Source organism: Clavelina lepadiformis, chromosome 6 (genome assembly GCF_947623445.1).
Source record: "Clavelina lepadiformis chromosome 6, kaClaLepa1.1, whole genome shotgun sequence".
Classification (NCBI taxonomy): Eukaryota; Metazoa; Chordata; class Ascidiacea; order Aplousobranchia; family Clavelinidae; genus Clavelina; species Clavelina lepadiformis.
In genome coordinates, this window is record NC_135245.1 from 2,014,830 (window position 1) to 2,031,922 (window position 17,093).

The following is a 17,093-nucleotide window of genomic DNA, read 5'->3' on the forward strand; positions in this document are numbered from 1 at the left end:
TTATTACTGTGCGCTTGGTATGCGCGTTTTGCTTATTTATGTCTGCTTGGAAAGCAACCTCGTCATTTGTTCGGAGTTGGGACCCTCACGCGCCACAGCACTTCATCTCATTTTCACTTAACTAACACTGCGTGCCAGCTGAGGCCTTTTGTGGTTGGGGCCTGAGTCATGTTTTTTATTTTCAACTGCAACAAAGCAAATGAAGGCTTATCAAATTTAATCCCCAAACCTGGATGCTTGTTCGTAAAATATTCAGCTAACTTTACAGACAAGCAGCTTACTGACTCCTGTTTTTCATAACGTCACGCCAACTTCTTCAGTTTCGAGTTTCTCCGCTTTAAACGGACAATCATAAAGTTTTGAACTGCCTCGTCGACGTTAGCTCACCTTATAAATCAAGTTGTAAATAAAATCAATTTAACCGGATGTCTTGAATAAATTAAAACGCTTCACGCATACAGCGTATTCCGATCCTAGTCACAACAGCGTTTTTAGCATGGGACGACCCTTGTCACAACCTTGAAAATAACCAACGGTTAGTTCAAGCCCACCGTGTGGAATGGTTCGCTTGATTAATGATTAAACTCTAACAAACGAGACTCGATTCTTGCTTTGGGTACAGGAATGTCTCGAATTAAACAAACAGCAGCCATTTTATGACACGCAAGCAACGCCAAACAACGGAAGAAAAAACACTAAAGTACGCGACTAAAATGCAAACACCATAAACGCAATAGATTACACACAACTCGGTTCATAATAGCAATTCAGGAATGCAGCTGACTTCTTAAATGTACGTGTTTAAAAAGTGCAAAACTAACAATTCATATCATGCATTAAATGTCTAAATGGTGAATGTACCAGTTAATAAACTATATACATAAAATATTAAAATCAGTCCTTTTGCCACATATTTAGTTGACAAAGTCATTTAACGAGGTATGTTGCCTTTAAAGTGATCAAATTTCGGTATGACTGTAACCTGCCATGCAGAAGTCGAGATAGAAGTTGGTCAACTTCAATTAACTTAATTCTTTCAAATAAATTGTAGCACACACAACGCAATTGCAAGTGGGTATGACTATGGCTATGTTTTTTCATTTGTGATCTCATGTACAACGAATTGGAGATAACCTCCGTGACGTGGTATGAATTATCATTTTTAGCCTAAAACCGTAAAGGCCTATACCGTACACATAAAATATAAGAATAAGTGAAGCCATATAACAACAGAGCTCAAAAGAAATTCTCTCTGTTATAACACGAACTCGTAGACCATGTAATCTTAAAGTTTAAAACAGATGCTCTTGTTTTCAAATTTCTTCTTTCTTTCTGACCACATTGTCTTGAATTTGTTTTCAAAAAAACCGTCCAAGTGTTGGCAGGTTTCACTTATTCCTGGCACCACCATTTCATCGGGCATTCCAATTTTCTGTCGAAGTATTCCAGTTATGAAAACGTCGTCTGTATTTATGCGCTTTGAAGTCAACGACGCTTCCCACAATTGTCTGATGACGCGAACGCTGGTTGTGTAGAATCCACCGAGGCAAAACTTGGGCCAGTTTGGCTCACTATAATCTTGTAGAGAAATAAAATTTTTGTGTTGTTTGTCCCGTATAGGATGGGATGATTCTCTTGTTTCGTAAGTGCAAATGATTGGAAATTCTGGCCACTTTTCCTCAGAAATTTTTGCAATGTTTTTATCAACGGCCTCCATTAATTTTACGAGATCAATCATCATATCATCATCACCGCTGGAGTAGAAATATTGATGAGGAAGCTTGTCTGAGGTCCACCGCATCCCCGATAACGTCTTGAAACCGACATCTCTGAAATCATTGAAGCATTGTTTATCAAATAGAAATCCATGATTTAGAAGATGCCAGGTAGAATATATGTGAGTGAAAAATAACACAAATTTCACTCACTGGTATGCGTCCGAAACGTCGACTTGCAATATATCTCCGTATCTGTCATATTCCTCGTCCAATAAAGCTTGAGTCGTTGCCTTTGCTTGACCAATCACAAAAACAATTTGGAAAGTGGCGCCATCGAGATGGCCTATAGAACCCCAGGTTTTACGAATCCATTCGCGACGTCTCCCGTAAGATGCAGCCGACTTGATGAAAATAATCATACTCCAAGATATGTTTTTTCCTGCGAGAATATACCAAGGTCAGTTTCAACGTCGTTTGATTTAAATATGTGTAATTCAGAATGTTGAAACTGCTTTTTAATTGCAGTATACTTGTCTTTGAGTAATTTATTCATATTAACGTACCAAGTAAACAGCTGCTTTTGTCGTTATTGGAATAAAACATTGGTTCTTTTAAAAACTTGTTCGACTTTGCGGAACTTGAAATTGTGCTATAAAGCGATTTATTGGAAGCGTAGGTTTTGTTCAAGGTTGTGACGTTTCTTGATTGCAACGTCATTTCCTTCTGCGTCGCTGCGTTGTTAACGGCTTCGAGATTATTTGACCTTTTACAACTTTGGCTGCAAATCAAAAACCATGGCTTATTGTTAAACGCAGCATGTGTAAGAAATATTTTTTACTTTTACACAAGATATTGAGTTAAGACAAGTCGATTCATTCGATTGAAACTTAGGTTTCTGTCTTTTGTTTTGAAATTCGAAAATGTTTCCGATATATACTTACTGTTGAAGCTTTACATAGCTGGCTTGCATGGTAAGCAGTAACAGAACCCAAATGACAAGCCCAAACAGAACAGCAAAATACTTAAAATTTTTGTTGTGACCGTCAAGAAATAGCATTTCTTTTCAAATTACAAGCTGAAGATATAGGAGTAAGATATATGGAAAAAGTAAAAATAAAATTTATTCGTGATATATTATGAATCGGAGTCGTAACTCTTTTCAGAGATGTTCGGTTCGAGTTCGGGTTGGGGCTTAAGTGTGAAACAAAACTGGTTCCAGATTTAGGCAAAAATTCATATTCACACTCTGCCACATTTTCGTCGTAAATTCACTTACACGAATGTGTATGCACTCAGCAGAGCGATTTAAACCTTTGCATAACGCAACAAGTAATGATGATAGTCAGAGAATGGCATCAAAATATAACCGAAGAAAAGGGGCAAACGCCCATCACTAAGTTGACTCTTTAATAGGCCTACCATATTTTCATCGCCAAAAAAGAGGACCATTTCGCCAGCAAGTACAATGCAAATAAAGTTTTACGTTTAAAGAATTTATCACATGTTTTTGGATAATTATACGCATATGCCCAAGTAATGTATTCGGCTTCAGAATCATTTCGTCCTTTTCTGAAACAAGGATAGGCCTACTTCTGCCGCAGTTCATCAGAAAACACAGTGTTCCTCTTTGGCATTATTGCTTAGCTTTATTTAGATTTTATGTTTGTCTAAATTAAAACAATTATAAGAAAAATGATTAGACCTCGTGCTGTCGCTGAAAAGTCATTTGACTTGACTTAGGCCTCATGCCGAAAAGTCACATAAATATATAATTCTGTTGAAAATTTAAGCAAGAAAACGCAAAATGCAAAAAAGGAGGACATTTGGGCATTTTTCAGTGTCCTCGGAGGACAATTCATTTTTCTTTAGAAAAGAGAACAAATCCTCCTAAAAGAGGATATATGGTAGCCCTACTCTTTAAGAGCTTCTTCACATAACCTATCATTGAAAATGTTAAACATTCGTCTGCTGATACGGATACAGCAAGGCGACATTAACCGTTGAAAGCGCTCTTCAGTGTATATAAGTCCTAAAATATACATTTTTATCAGCAGCAGCCAAGACTAAATTTGGTCGTTTCGGCTTAATGAGGGTGAGATCTGAAATATTTTTTTCACTTATCTTGCAATGGTTTTACATCTTTTCCTTTTCTTTAAATGCAGGGAATAATCTTTTAGTTTATTTAGATCTTTACAGTACTGTGATGATTTTAGCGCCACCGCACGTTGATTTTGTCCAACCTTTGGGCTAACCGCGTTAAGTATTTCTTAATTAGACATTGTGTTTATTACTGTGCGCTTGGTATGCAATTTTTGCTTATTTATGTCTGCTTGGAAAGCAACCTCGTCATTTGTTCGAAGTTGGGACCCTCAAGCGCCACAGCACTTCATCTCATTTTCACTTAACTAACACTGCGTGCCAGCTGTGTAGGTCTTTTGTGGTTGGAGCATGAGTCATGGTTTTCTTTTCCACTGCAACAAAGCAGATGAAAACTTATCAAAAGTTACTCCCCAAACCTGGATGCTTGTTCGTAATATATTCAGCTAACTTTACAGACAAGCGACTTTCTGACTCCTGTTTTTCATAACGACACGCCAACGTCTTCAGTTTCGCGTTTCCCCGCTTTAAACGGACAATCATGAAGTTGTAAACTGCCTCCTCGACATTAACCCATCTTACAAGTCAAGTTATAAATAAAATCAATTTAATCGGACGTCTTGAATAAATTAAAACGCTTTACGCATACAGCGTATTCCGATCCTAGTCACAATAGCACATACAGCATGGGAGGATCCTAGTCACAACCTTGAAAATAACCAACGGTTAGTTCAAGCGAGCAGTTTGAAATGGTCCGCTTGATTAATGATTAAATTTATAGAAGCAAGAAACGATTCTTGCTTTGAGTACAGGGATGGCTCAAAATACAGGATGACAACGAATAAATTATGAAAATGAATAAACAATGGACGGAAAACTGGATGAAGGGTTAACAACGGATAACAAAGGATGAAACAACACACTGAAATACGCGACTAAATCACAAACGCTATATACGCGATAGATTGCACACAACTCGGCATAGTGTAGTGTTATGTTGTCAAGTTTAAAACTTAAAAACTAACAACTCATACCGTGCAGTAAATGTCTAAATGGTGAATGTACCAATTAATAAAGTATATACATAAAAGTATTAAAATCAGACATTTTGTCACATACCGGTATTTAGTTGACAAAGTCATTTAGCGAGGCAAACCTGGTGATCAAATTTCGGTATGACTGTAACCTGCCATGCAGAAGTCGAGATTAAAGTTGGTCAACTGTGAATAACTTAATTCTTTAAAATAAATTGTAGCACACACAACGCAAGTGCAAGTGGGTATGGCTATGGCTATGTTTTTTCATTTGTGATTTCTTGTACAACGAATTGGAGATAACCTCCGTGACGTGTATGACTTATCCTTTTTAGCCTTAAACCCTAAACCAAGGGGTGTCCAACCCGTGGCCCGCGCGGTATTTTTCGATATGACTTATAGGCTATTACCAACTACTTGGCCTACGTAATTTATGGCGAACTTACATTCCGAGAAATTGGCATTTATTGTTTGTTTACTAATTTCTGACAGCCATGTGAAAAACTCGCTTCGCATTGCTACATCGTCCATCTCACCGAATATTGCCAAACTTGTTTGAGAAAAACAGTGCCAAACTTTACATTGAAATGTCGACGTGCAGTAACAACTTTGTTGAATTTACTATATCTTGGTATGTTTATTGTTCTTATAATTGCAAAAGAGGATAATTCATATTTCTAAGATTAGAATTTTGGTGTGAGGGTTTTAATTAGAAATTATTAGCAGTAAACATTCAAGTGGCCCGCGCAATCATTCGTAAATCGCATGTGGCCCTTTGGCCAAAAAGGTTGGACACTTCTGCCCTAAACCGTACACATAAAATATAAGAATAAGTGAAGCCATATAACAACAGAGCTCAAAAGAAATTGTGTCTGTTATAACACGAACTCGTAGATCATGTAATCTTGAGGTTTAAAAAAAATGCTCTTGTTTTCAAATTTCTTCTTTCTTTCTGACCATATTGTCTTGAATCTGTTTTCAATAAACCCGCCCAAATGTTGGCAGGTTTCACTTATTCCTGGCACCACCATTTCATCGGGCATTCCAATTTTCTGTCGAAGTATTCCAGTTATGAAAACGTCGTCTGTATTTATGCGCTTTGAAGTCAACGACGCTTCCCACAATTGTCTAATGACGCGAACGCTGGTTGTGTAGAATCCACCGAGGCAATACTTGGGCCAAAATGGCCAACGGTAATCTTTTTCTGAGATATAATTTTTTGATATCTTCCCGCGAATAGGCTTGCTTATAACCCAGCTTGTTTCGTAAGTGCAAATGATTGGGAATTCTGGCCACTTTTCCTCAGAAATTTTTGCAATGTTTTCATCAACGGCCTCTTTTAATTTTACGAGATCAATCATCATATCATCATCACCACTGGAGTAGAAATCTTTGAGGGGAAGCTTATCTGAGGTCCACTGCATCCCCGATAACGTCTTGAAACCGACATCTCTGTAATCGTGAAAATGGATTTTGACAAATACGTCTAATGGAGGAGATGAAATTAAAAGGAACACTGAACTGAAAAAACTGGTTTCCGTTTTCCCCAAAACCCAACTTTTTAATATGAGTTCATTCCGGATTAACTACTTATGGGTGTAGGTGAGTAGTATACCATACATCAGGGGCGGGCAACATACGGCCCGCGGGAACGTATCCGGCCCGCGACGGGATTTTGAGCTCCCCGCAGACAGTTTCCGGTCTTACATGATAAAACAGACATGGAGAGATAGCTGAACATTTTTTAGGAAAGGTCAACAAATTTCAAGTTTCTACAGTAAACAATGCAACTGTACGCCACGTTTTGCTGTGACTGTGTGCAAGAGAAGCCACACCTAGGGAAAATAGGGTTAAAGTTTACATTAAATACGATTTATTCCTTGCATAGGTGTTTAAATACACGATTACTGTTTCGATTCCGGGATCCGGCCCGCCAAGTACTTCATTTTCTCATATCAGGCCCGCCGACCGAAGAAGTTGCCCGCCCCTGCCATACATCTAAGCACATATTTCACTCACTGGTATGCGTCCGAAGCGTTGACTTGTAATATGTCTCCAAACCTGTTATATTCCTCGTCCAATAGAACTTGAGTCCTTGCATCCGCTTGACCAATCACAAAAACAGTTTGGAAAGTGGCGCCATCGAGATAGCCAATAGAACCCCAGGTGTTACGAATCCATTCGCGACGTCTCCCGTAAGATGCAGCCGACTTGATGAAAATAATCATGCTCCAGGATATGTTTTTTCCTGCGAAAATATACCAAGGCCAGTTTCACAATTTCAACCTCATTTGATTTATAAGTGTAATTCAGAATGTTGTAACTTGTTTAATTGCAGTAAACTTTTTTTTGAAAGTGTTAGTCATATTAACGTACCAAGTAAACAGCTGCTTTTGTCGTTATTGGAATAAAAATTTGGTTCTTTTAAAAACTTGTTCGACTTTGCGGAACTAGAAATTGTGCTATAAAGCGATTTATTGGAAGCGTAGGTTTTGTTCAAGGTTGTGACGTTTCTTGATTGCAACGTCATTTCCTTCTGCGTCGCTGTGTTGTTAACGGTTTCGAGATTATTTGACCTTTTACAACTTTGGCTGCAAATCAAAAGCCATGGCTTATTGTTAAACGCAGCATGTCTAAGAAATATTTTTTACTTTAACACAAGGTATTGAGTTAAGACAAGTCGATTCATTCGATTGAAACTTAGGTTTCTGTCTTTTGTTTTGAAATTCGAAAAAGTTTCCGATATATACTTACTGTTGAAGCTTTACATAGCTGGCTTGCATTGTAAGCAGTAGGATATTCCAAGTCACAAGCCCCAACACAACAGCAAAATATTTAAAAATTTTGTTGCGACCGACAAGAAATAGCATTTCTTTTCAAATTACAAACTGAAGATATAGGAGTAAGATATATGGATAAAGCAAAAATAAAATTATTTATGATATATTATGAATCGGAGTTGTAACTCTTTTCAGAGCTGTTCGGGTTCGGGTTCGGGCTTAAGTGTGAAACAAAACTGGTTCCAGATTTAGGCAAAAATTCATATTCACACTCTGCCACATTTTCGTCGTAAATTCACTTACACGAATGTGTATGCACTCAGCAGAGCGATTTAAACCTTTGCATAACGCAACAAGTAATGATGATAGTCAGAGAATGGCATCAAAATATAACCGAAGAAAAGGGGCAAACGCCCATCACTAAGTTGACTCTTTAATAGGCCTACCATATTTTCATCGCCAAAAAAGAGGACCATTTCGCCAGCAAGTACAATGCAAATAAAGTTTTACGTTTAAAGAATTTATCACATGTTTTTGGATAATTATACGCATATGCCCAAGTAATGTATTCGGCTTCAGAATCATTACGTCCTTTTCTGAAACAAGGATAGGCCTACTTCTGCCGCAGTTCATCAGAAAACACAGTGTTCCTCTTTGGCATTGTTGCTTAGCTTTATTTAGATTTTATGTTTGTCTAAATTAAAACAATGATAAGAAAAATGATTAGACCTCGTGCTGTCGCTGAAAATTCATTTGACTTGACTTAGGCCTCATGCCGAAAAGTCACATAAACATATAATTCTGTTGAAAATTTAAGCAAGAAAACGCAAAATGCAAAAAAGGAGGACATTTGGGCATTTTTCAGTGTCCTCAGAGGACAATTCATTTTTCTTTAGAAATGAGAACAAATCCTCCTAAAAGAGGATATATGGTAGCCCTACTCTTTAAGAGCTTCTTCACATAACCTATCATTGAAAATGTTAAACATTCTTCTGCTGATACAGATACAGCAAGGCGACCTTAACCGTTGAAAACGCTCTCCAGTGTATATAAGTCCTAAAATATACATTTTTATCAGCAGCAGCCTAGACTAAATTTGGTTGTTTCGGCTTAATGAGGGTGAGATCTGAAATATTTTATTCACTTATCTTGCAATGGTTTTACATCTTTTCCTTTTCTTTAAATGCAGGGAATAATCTTTTAGTTTATTTAGATCTTTACAGTACTGTGATGATTTTAGCGCCACCGCGCGTTGATTTTGTCCAACCTTTGGGCTAACCGCGTTAAGTATTTCTTAATTAGACATTGTGTTTATTACTGTGCGCTTGGTATGCACTTTTTGCTTATTTATGTCTGCTTGGAAAGCAACCTCGTCATTTGTTCGGAGTTGGGACCCTCAAGCGCCACAGCGCTTCATCTCATTTTCACTTAACTAACACTGCGTGCCAGCTGTAGGTCTTTTGTGGTTGGAGCCTGAGTCATGGTTTTCTTTTCCACTGCAACAAAGCAGATGCAAACTTATCAAAAGTTACTCCCCAAACTTGGATACTTGTTCGTAAAATTTTCAGCTAACTTTACAGACAAGCGACTTTCTGACTCCTGTTTTTCATAAAGTCATGCCAACGTCTTCAGTTTCGCGTTTCCCCGCTTCAAACGGACAATCATGAAGTTGTAAACTGCCTCCTCGACATTAACCCATCTTACAAGTCAAGTTATAAATAAAAACAATTTAATCGGACGTCTTGAATAAATAAAAACGCTTTACGCATACAGCGTATTCCGATCCTAGTCACAATAGCGCATACAGCATGGGAGGATCCTAGTCACAACCTTGAAAATAACCAACGGTTAGTTCAAGCGCGCAGTTTGAAATGGCTCGCTTGATTAATGATTAAATTTATAGAAGCAAGAAACGATTCTTGCTTAATTGAGTACAGGGATGGCTCGAAATACAGGATGACAACGAATAAATTATGAAAATGAATAAACAATTGACGGAAAACTGGATGAAGGGTTAACAACGGATAACAAAGGATGAAACAACACACTGAAATACGCGACTAAATCACAAACACTATATATGCGATAGATTGCACACAACTCGGCATAGTGTAGTGTTATGTATTCAAGTTTAAAACTTAAAAACTAACAATTCATACTGTGCAGTAAATGTCTAAATGGTGAATGTACCAATTATTAAAATATACACATAAAAGTATTAAAATCAGACATTTTGTCACATACCGGTATTTAGTTGACAAAGTCATTTAGCGAGGCAAACCTGGTGATCAATTTTCGGTATGACTGTAACCTGCCATGCAGAAGTCGAGATTAAAGTTGGTCAACCTTGATTAATTTAATTCTTTCAAATAAATTGTAGCACACACAACGCAAGTGCAAGTGCATATGGCTATGGTTATGTTCTTTCATTTGTGATTTCTTGTACAACGAATTGGAAATAACCTCCGTGACGTGTATGACTTATCCTTTTTAGCCTTAAACCCTAAACCAAGAGGTGTCCAACCCTTGGCCCGCGCGGTATTTTTCGATATGACTTATAGGCTATTACCAACTACTTGGCCTACGTAATTTATGGCGAACTTACATTCCGAGAAATTGGCATTTATTATTTCTTTACTAATTTCTGACAGCCATGTGAAAAACTCGCTTCGCATTGCTACATCCTCCATCTCACCGAATATTGCCAAACTTGTTTGAGAAAAACAGTGCCAAACTTTACAGTGAAATGTCGACGTGCAGTAACAACTTTGTTGAATTTACTATATCTTGGTATGTTTATTGTTCTTATAATTGCAAAAGAGGATAATTCATATTTCTAAGATTAGAATTTTGGTGTGAGGGTTTTAATTAGAAATTATTAGCAGTAAACATTCAAGTGGCCCGCGCAATCATTCGTAAATCGCATGTGGCCCTTTGGCCAAAAAGGTTGGACACTTCTGCCCTAAACCGTACACATAAAATATATGAATAAGTGAAGCTATATAACAACAGAGCTCAAAAGAAATTATCTTTGTTATAACACGAACTCGTAGACCATGTAATCTTAAAGTTTAAAACAGATGCTCTTGTTTTCAAATTTCTTCTTTCTTTCTGACCACATTGTCTTGAATTTGTTTTCAAAAAACCCGCCCAAGTGTTGGCAGGTTTCACTTATTCCTGGCACCACCATTTCATCGGGCATTCCAATTTTCTGTCGAAGTATTCCAGTTATAAAAACGTCGTCTGTATTTATGCGCTTTGAAGTCAACGACGCTTCCCACAATTGTGTGATGACGCGAACGCTGGTTGTGTAGAATCCACCGAGGCAAAACTTGGGCCAAAATGGCCAACGGTAATCTTTTTCTGAGATATAATTTTTTGATAGCTTCCATCGAATAGGCTTGCTTTCAACCAAGGATGTTTCGAAAGTGCAAATGATTGGAAATTCTGGCCACTTTTCATCAGAAATTTTTGCAATGTTTTGATCAACGGCCTCCTTTACTTTAACGAGATCAATCATCATATCATCATCACCGCTGGAGTAGAAATATTGACGGGGAAGCTTGTCTGAGGTCCACTGCATCTCTGATAACGTCCGCAAACCGTCATCTCTGAAGTCGTTAATGCATTGTTTATTAAGTAGAAATCCATGATTTAGAAGTACAGTATACCACGTGGAATATGTGAATAAAAAATAACACATCTTTCACTCACAGGTATGCGTCTGAAGCGTCGACATGCCCTATGTCTCCGTATCTGCTATATTTCTCGTCCAATAGAGCTTGAGTAGTTGCCTTTGCTTGACCAATCACAAAAACAGTTTAAAATGTGGCGCCATCGAGATAGCCAATAGAACCCCAGGTTTTACGAATCCATTCGCAACGTCTCCCGTAGGATGCAGCCGAATTAATGAAAATATTCATGCTGATTATGCTATTCTGATCATGCTATTCTGATGAAGAGACGGATTTGTTCGACTATAGTTACCCTGCTTATGAAGAGAATTTTTACAATCGCTTAAAGAAGGAAAAGGCAACTGATGTTTGGCAGTACCTTAACGAAGACAGAAAAACATCTGAAACTTTGTGCGATTTTACTATTATTGTTACGAGTGAGGAATTTAGGGTGCATAAATGTGTGTTGGTGCCACATTCTGAATATTTCAAAACCCTTCTCTCATCAGATTTGCATGACAATTGTAAAAATTCAACAAACATTATCGGAATACCTGTTGATATCATGAAGATTATTGTTGATGGGCTTTACTCTGATGACGACTTATTAACCTGTGACAATGTTGGTGATGTGCTGGCAGCTGCAGATTTTCTACAAATTCCACTCATCAAAACAGAATGCACTGATTTTATTGTTGCCAACAGCAATGAAGACACACTCCTGGCAGACTGGATATTGTTGAACAAATACAATGCAATGTCTCAGAGCATTGCGCGAAGAGTCGATTTCAGCATCAATTTGTGTTCCAGCAATAAGATCAACGAGTTAGAATTTCATGACTTTGAATCATTTTTGGACTTGAAGGCCGATAACAATGGCATGGATCTGCTTAAATGTATTACCTCCTGGACTGAACACAGGAAAAATGAACGTAAGGAATATTTTCCTAAGTTGTTTGATCGAATTAAGCTGCAGCAACTTAAGACAAAATACTTGAATGAAGCTGAGAGGAGTAACAAGCTTGTGAAAGAGGACTATCCAGAGATCTTGGCAAAAATCAGTGAAATAAAACGGAGTCGTTTCACTGAAGATTGTAGCAGCAATCATATCGCTATCACGCTCAAGCGAGATGAGTTTGGACACCAATCAGAATATACAGTCTTTGATGCTACAGAAAAATCATTGTCGCAGATTATTTCGTCTGATACTGATTACCATCCCGTCTATTATCCCGGGAAGGAAAACTCTGTTGTGATTGTGCAGGGTGACAAACTGTTTGCAATAGGAGGAACTCGTCCACAAATCAGCAGATCTTCGACAGAATTTGGGTGCAATTGCATCCAAACAGCGTCTGTAACTAAATGGATTCGTTTGCGAGACTTAAGCGTTGGTAGGCGAAAATTTGGGTGCACAATCTTGGAGGGTTGCATTTATGTAGCGGGAGGGCTTGAGCACAACTCACGCTGGTTGTCCAGCGTCGAAGCTTATGACATTGATGACAAAATGTGGGTTTGGACACCAAGCATGTTGCAGAAACGAGAAGGTTTAACATTGGTCTCCTTCAATGGATGCCTCTACGCCATGGGTGGTACCCCCAACCAGTCACGGGTTCTGCGTTGTGTGGAATGCTATGATGGGGAAATCTGGAGTAGAATTGCGCCCATGAAGAAAACTCGAACAGATTTTGCTGCAGTAGTTCTTAACAATCACATTTATGCAATTGGTGGGAAAACCAGGGGCGACTCTACCACAGCATCGGTGGAGAAGTATGACCCATCAGCTAAAGTGTGGATCTATGTTGCCTCCATGCATAAGCCAAGATCTAATCATACCGCTTGTGTTTCTAACGGAAACATTTATGTAGTTAATTCAAAAGATCACTCTGATGTAGAAGTTTACGACTCTGTGAAGAATTGTTGGATGCTTCTGCAACTAGACAAGTGATGGTGATTTTTTTCTCACTAACTGGTATTAAATGTCCAGTTTTTAATTTTTGTTTTTTGACTCGAGCTCTTAAGTTTGAGTCTGTTAACATTTCCAAAATAATTTTCATTGCATCTTAATTTTATGATATCTCTTCGATAGACATCTTTTATACTGCCACTAGTCATTTATTTGGTTTTAGTTACTTCTATGATCTTGAATTTAGATTCACGCAATTCTTTCTTAGTCAACTTGTGATGCAGTTATAAAGTTACGCTTGTAAATATCTTGTTTGACATGGCATTTTTTCTATGTGGTGCACCTTCTTTTTCCATTTTCGTGATGTAGCATTTGTCAAAGAACGCACTGTAAACACAGTCCCTTTCAAAAGTTGTTCTAATATTATTGAATACAAACTGGTGAATTTTTAGTCTGCTAAGCAATGTAATCACTTCATACACAGCTGCTATCAGTTCCCTAATAAAATGTTTGAAGAAGTACTAGCAGAAGTGTTCATAGATCATACTAACAAAATCATGCTACGTAATCCTGAGCACAGAGAAACGGTCATTCCATGCAAGTATCAGCTCGACGCAGCTTATCAAACCGATAGTTAAAGAAGCAAACCACCGTAACTTGAAACAACAATAAAAGAATTCCCGAAAACTAGTGTTTACAATTAGGCTGTGGTTTTTCATTTGTGATCTCTTGTACAACGAATTGGAGATAACATTCGTGACGTGGTATGACTTAGATTTTTTAGCCTAAAGCCCTAAACCGTACACATAAAATATAAGAATAAGTGAAGCCATATAACAACAGAGCTCAAAAGAAATTCTCTCTGTTATAACACGAACTCGTAGACCATGTAATCTTAAAGTTTAAAACAGATGCTCTTGTTTTCAAATTTCTTCTTTCTTTCTGACCACATTGTCTTGAATTTGTTTTCAAAAAAACCGTCCAAGTGTTGGCAGGTTTCACTTATTCCTGGCACCACCATTTCATCGGGCATTCCAATTTTCTGTCGAAGTATTCCAGTTATGAAAACGTCGTCTGTATTTATGCGCTTTGAAGTCAACGACGCTTCCCACAATTGTCTGATGACGCGAACGCTGGTTGTGTAGAATCCACCGAGGCAAAACTTGGGCCAGTTTGGCTCACTATAATCTTGTACAGAAATAAAATTTTTGTGTTGTTTGTCCCGTATAGGATGCCCTGATTCTCTTGTTTCGTAAGTGCAAATGATTGGAAATTCTGGCCACTTTTCCTCAGAAATTTTTGCAATGTTTTTATCAACGGCCTCCATTAATTTTACGAGATCAATCATCATATCATCATCACCGCTGGAGTAGAAATATTGATGAGGAAGCTTGTCTGAGGTCCACCGCATCCCCGATAACGTCTTGAAACCGACATCTCTGAAATCATTGAAGCATTGTTTATCAAATAGAAATCCATGATTTAGAAGATGCCAGGTAGAATATATGTGAGTGAAAAATAACACAAATTTCACTCACTGGTATGCGTCCGAAACGTCGACTTGCAATATATCTCCGTATCTGTCATATTCCTCGTCCAATAAAGCTTGAGTCGTTGCCTTTGCTTGACCAATCACAAAAACAATTTGGAAAGTGGCGCCATCGAGATGGCCTATAGAACCCCAGGTTTTACGAATCCATTCGCGACGTATCCCGTAAGATGCAGCCGACTTGATGAAAATAATCATACTCCAAGATATGTTTTTTCCTGCGAAAATATACCAAGGTCAGTTTCAACGTCGTTTGATTTAAATATGTGTAATTCAGAATGTTGAAACTGCTTTTTAATTGCAGTATACTTGTCTTTGAGAAATTTATTCATATTAACGTACCAAGTAAACAGCTGCTTTTGTCGTTATTGGAATAAAACATTGGTTCTTTTAAAAACTTGTTCGACTTTGCGGAACTTGAAATTGTGCTATAAAGCGATTTATTGGAAGCGTAGGTTTTGTTCAAGGTTGTGACGTTTCTTGATTGCAACGTCATTTCCTTCTGCGTCGCTGCGTTGTTAACGGCTTCGAGATTATTTGACCTTTTACAACTTTGGCTGCAAATCAAAAACCATGGCTTATTGTTAAACGCAGCATGTGTAAGAAATATTTTTTACTTTTACACAAGATATTGAGTTAAGACAAGTCGATTCATTCGATTGAAACTTAGGTTTCTGTCTTTTGTTTTGAAATTCGAAAATGTTTCCGATATATACTTACTGTTGAAGCTTTACATAGCTGGCTTGCATGGTAAGCAGTAACAGAACCCAAATGACAAGCCCAAACAGAACAGCAAAATACTTAAAATTTTTGTTGTGACCGTCAAGAAATAGCATTTCTTTTCAAATTACAAGCTGAAGATATAGGAGTAAGATATATGGAAAAAGTAAAAATAAAATTTATTCGTGATATATTATGAATCAGAGTTGTAACTCTTTTCAGAGATGTTCGGTTCGAGTTCGGGTTGGGGCTTAAGTGTGAAACAAAACTGGTTCCAGATTTAGGCAAAAATTCATATTCACACTCTGCCACATTTTCGTCGTAAATTCACTTACACGAATGTGTATGCACTCAGCAGAGCGATTTAAACCTTTGCATAACGCAACAAGTAATGATGATAGTCAGAGAATGGCATCAAAATATAACCGAAGAAAAGGGGCAAACGCCCATCACTAAGTTGACTCTTTAATAGGCCTACCATATTTTCATCGCCAAAAAAGAGGACCATTTCGCCAGCAAGTACAATGCAAATAAAGTTTTACGTTTAAAGAATTTATCACATGTTTTTGGATAATTATACGCATATGCCCAAGTAATGTATTCGGCTTCAGAATCATTTCGTCCTTTTCTGAAACAAGGATAGGCCTACTTCTGCCGCAGTTCATCAGAAAACACAGTGTTCCTCTTTGGCATTATTGCTTAGCTTTATTTAGATTTTATGTTTGTCTAAATTAAAACAATTATAAGAAAAATGATTAGACCTCGTGCTGTCGCTGAAAAGTCATTTGACTTGACTTAGGCCTCATGCCGAAAAGTCACATAAATATATAATTCTGTTGAAAATTTAAGCAAGAAAACGCAAAATGCAAAAAAGGAGGACATTTGGGCATTTTTCAGTGTCCTCGGAGGACAATTCATTTTTCTTTAGAAAAGAGAACAAATCCTCCTAAAAGAGGATATATGGTAGCCCTACTCTTTAAGAGTTTCTTCACATAACCTATCATTGAAAATGTTAAACATTCGTCTGCTGATACGGATACAGCAAGGCGACATTAACCGTTGAAAGCGCTCTTCAGTGTATATAAGTCCTAAAATATACATTTTTATCAGCAGCAGCCAAGACTAAATTTGGTCGTTTCTGGTAAATGAGGGTGAGATCTGAAATATTTTTTTCACTTATCTTGCAATGGTTTTACATCTTTTCCTTTTCTTTAAATGCAGGGAATAATCTTTTAGTTTATTTAGATCTTTACAGTACTGTGATGATTTTAGCGCCACCGCACGTTGATTTTGTCCAACCTTTGGGCTAACCGCGTTAAGTATTTCTTAATTAGACATTGTGTTTATTACTGTGCGCTTGGTATGCAATTTTTGCTTATTTATGTCTGCTTGGAAAGCAACCTCGTCATTTGTTCGAAGTTGGGACCCTCAAGCGCCACAGCACTTCATCTCATTTTCACTTAACTAACACTGCGTGCCAGCTGTGTAGGTCTTTTGTGGTTGGAGCCTGAGTCATGGTTTTCTTTTCCACTGCAACAAAGCAGATGCAAACTTATCAAAAGTTACTCCCCAAACTTGGATACTTGTTCCTAAAATTTTCAGCTAACTTTACAGACAA

General features: G+C 37.7%; 4 protein-coding genes across 4 annotated transcripts; 1 reads left to right on the forward strand and 3 right to left on the reverse strand.

Moving 5' to 3' along the window:
- Positions 1-1,285: 1,285 nt before the first annotated feature.
- On the reverse strand, positions 1,286-7,427 carry LOC143462124 (uncharacterized). The gene is made up of 5 exons (XM_076960167.1): positions 6,869-7,427; positions 5,738-6,301; positions 2,282-2,496; positions 1,929-2,157; positions 1,286-1,829 (listed from the first exon to the last, which is right to left on the reverse strand). The coding sequence occupies exons 1-5, from the start codon at positions 7,075-7,077 to the stop codon at positions 1,286-1,288; spliced, it is 1,761 nt and encodes a 586-aa protein (XP_076816282.1). The 5' UTR covers positions 7,078-7,427.
- A 3,266-nt stretch (positions 7,428-10,693) lies between these two features.
- On the reverse strand, positions 10,694-11,212 carry LOC143462125 (beta-1,3-galactosyltransferase brn-like). The gene has a single exon (XM_076960168.1). The coding sequence runs from the start codon at positions 11,210-11,212 to the stop codon at positions 10,694-10,696; it is 519 nt and encodes a 172-aa protein (XP_076816283.1).
- Positions 11,213-11,748: 536 nt separating this feature from the next.
- Positions 11,749-13,657, forward strand: LOC143462847 (kelch-like protein 41a). Its single transcript, XM_076961148.1, has one exon. The coding sequence runs from the start codon at positions 11,869-11,871 to the stop codon at positions 13,246-13,248; it is 1,380 nt and encodes a 459-aa protein (XP_076817263.1). The 5' UTR covers positions 11,749-11,868; the 3' UTR covers positions 13,249-13,657.
- A 444-nt stretch (positions 13,658-14,101) lies between these two features.
- On the reverse strand, positions 14,102-15,504 carry LOC143462126 (beta-1,3-galactosyltransferase brn-like). Its single transcript, XM_076960169.1, has 4 exons — positions 15,476-15,504; positions 15,098-15,312; positions 14,745-14,973; positions 14,102-14,645 (listed from the first exon to the last, which is right to left on the reverse strand). The coding sequence occupies exons 1-4, from the start codon at positions 15,502-15,504 to the stop codon at positions 14,102-14,104; spliced, it is 1,017 nt and encodes a 338-aa protein (XP_076816284.1).
- Positions 15,505-17,093: the final 1,589 nt, after the last annotated feature.

Coding starts and splice junctions, on each gene's coding strand:
- LOC143462124 (XM_076960167.1), bottom strand. CDS start 7,077: ATGATTATTTTCATCAAGTCGGCTGCATCTTACGGGAGACGTCGCGAA. Junction 6,302..6,868: donor AACGCTTCGGACGCATACCA/GTGAGTGAAATA, acceptor TCACGATTACAG/AGATGTCGGTTTCAAGACGT. Junction 2,158..2,281: donor CAAAAGCAGCTGTTTACTTG/GTACGTTAATAT, acceptor ATATTCTCGCAG/GAAAAAACATATCTTGGAGT.
- LOC143462125 (XM_076960168.1), bottom strand. CDS start 11,212: ATGCAGTGGACCTCAGACAAGCTTCCCCGTCAATATTTCTACTCCAGC.
- LOC143462847 (XM_076961148.1), top strand. CDS start 11,869: ATGAAGATTATTGTTGATGGGCTTTACTCTGATGACGACTTATTAACC.
- LOC143462126 (XM_076960169.1), bottom strand. CDS start 15,504: ATGCAAGCCAGCTATGTAAAGCTTCAACA. Junction 15,313..15,475: donor AGCTATGTAAAGCTTCAACA/GTAAGTATATAT, acceptor TTTGATTTGCAG/CCAAAGTTGTAAAAGGTCAA. Junction 14,974..15,097: donor CAAAAGCAGCTGTTTACTTG/GTACGTTAATAT, acceptor ATATTTTCGCAG/GAAAAAACATATCTTGGAGT.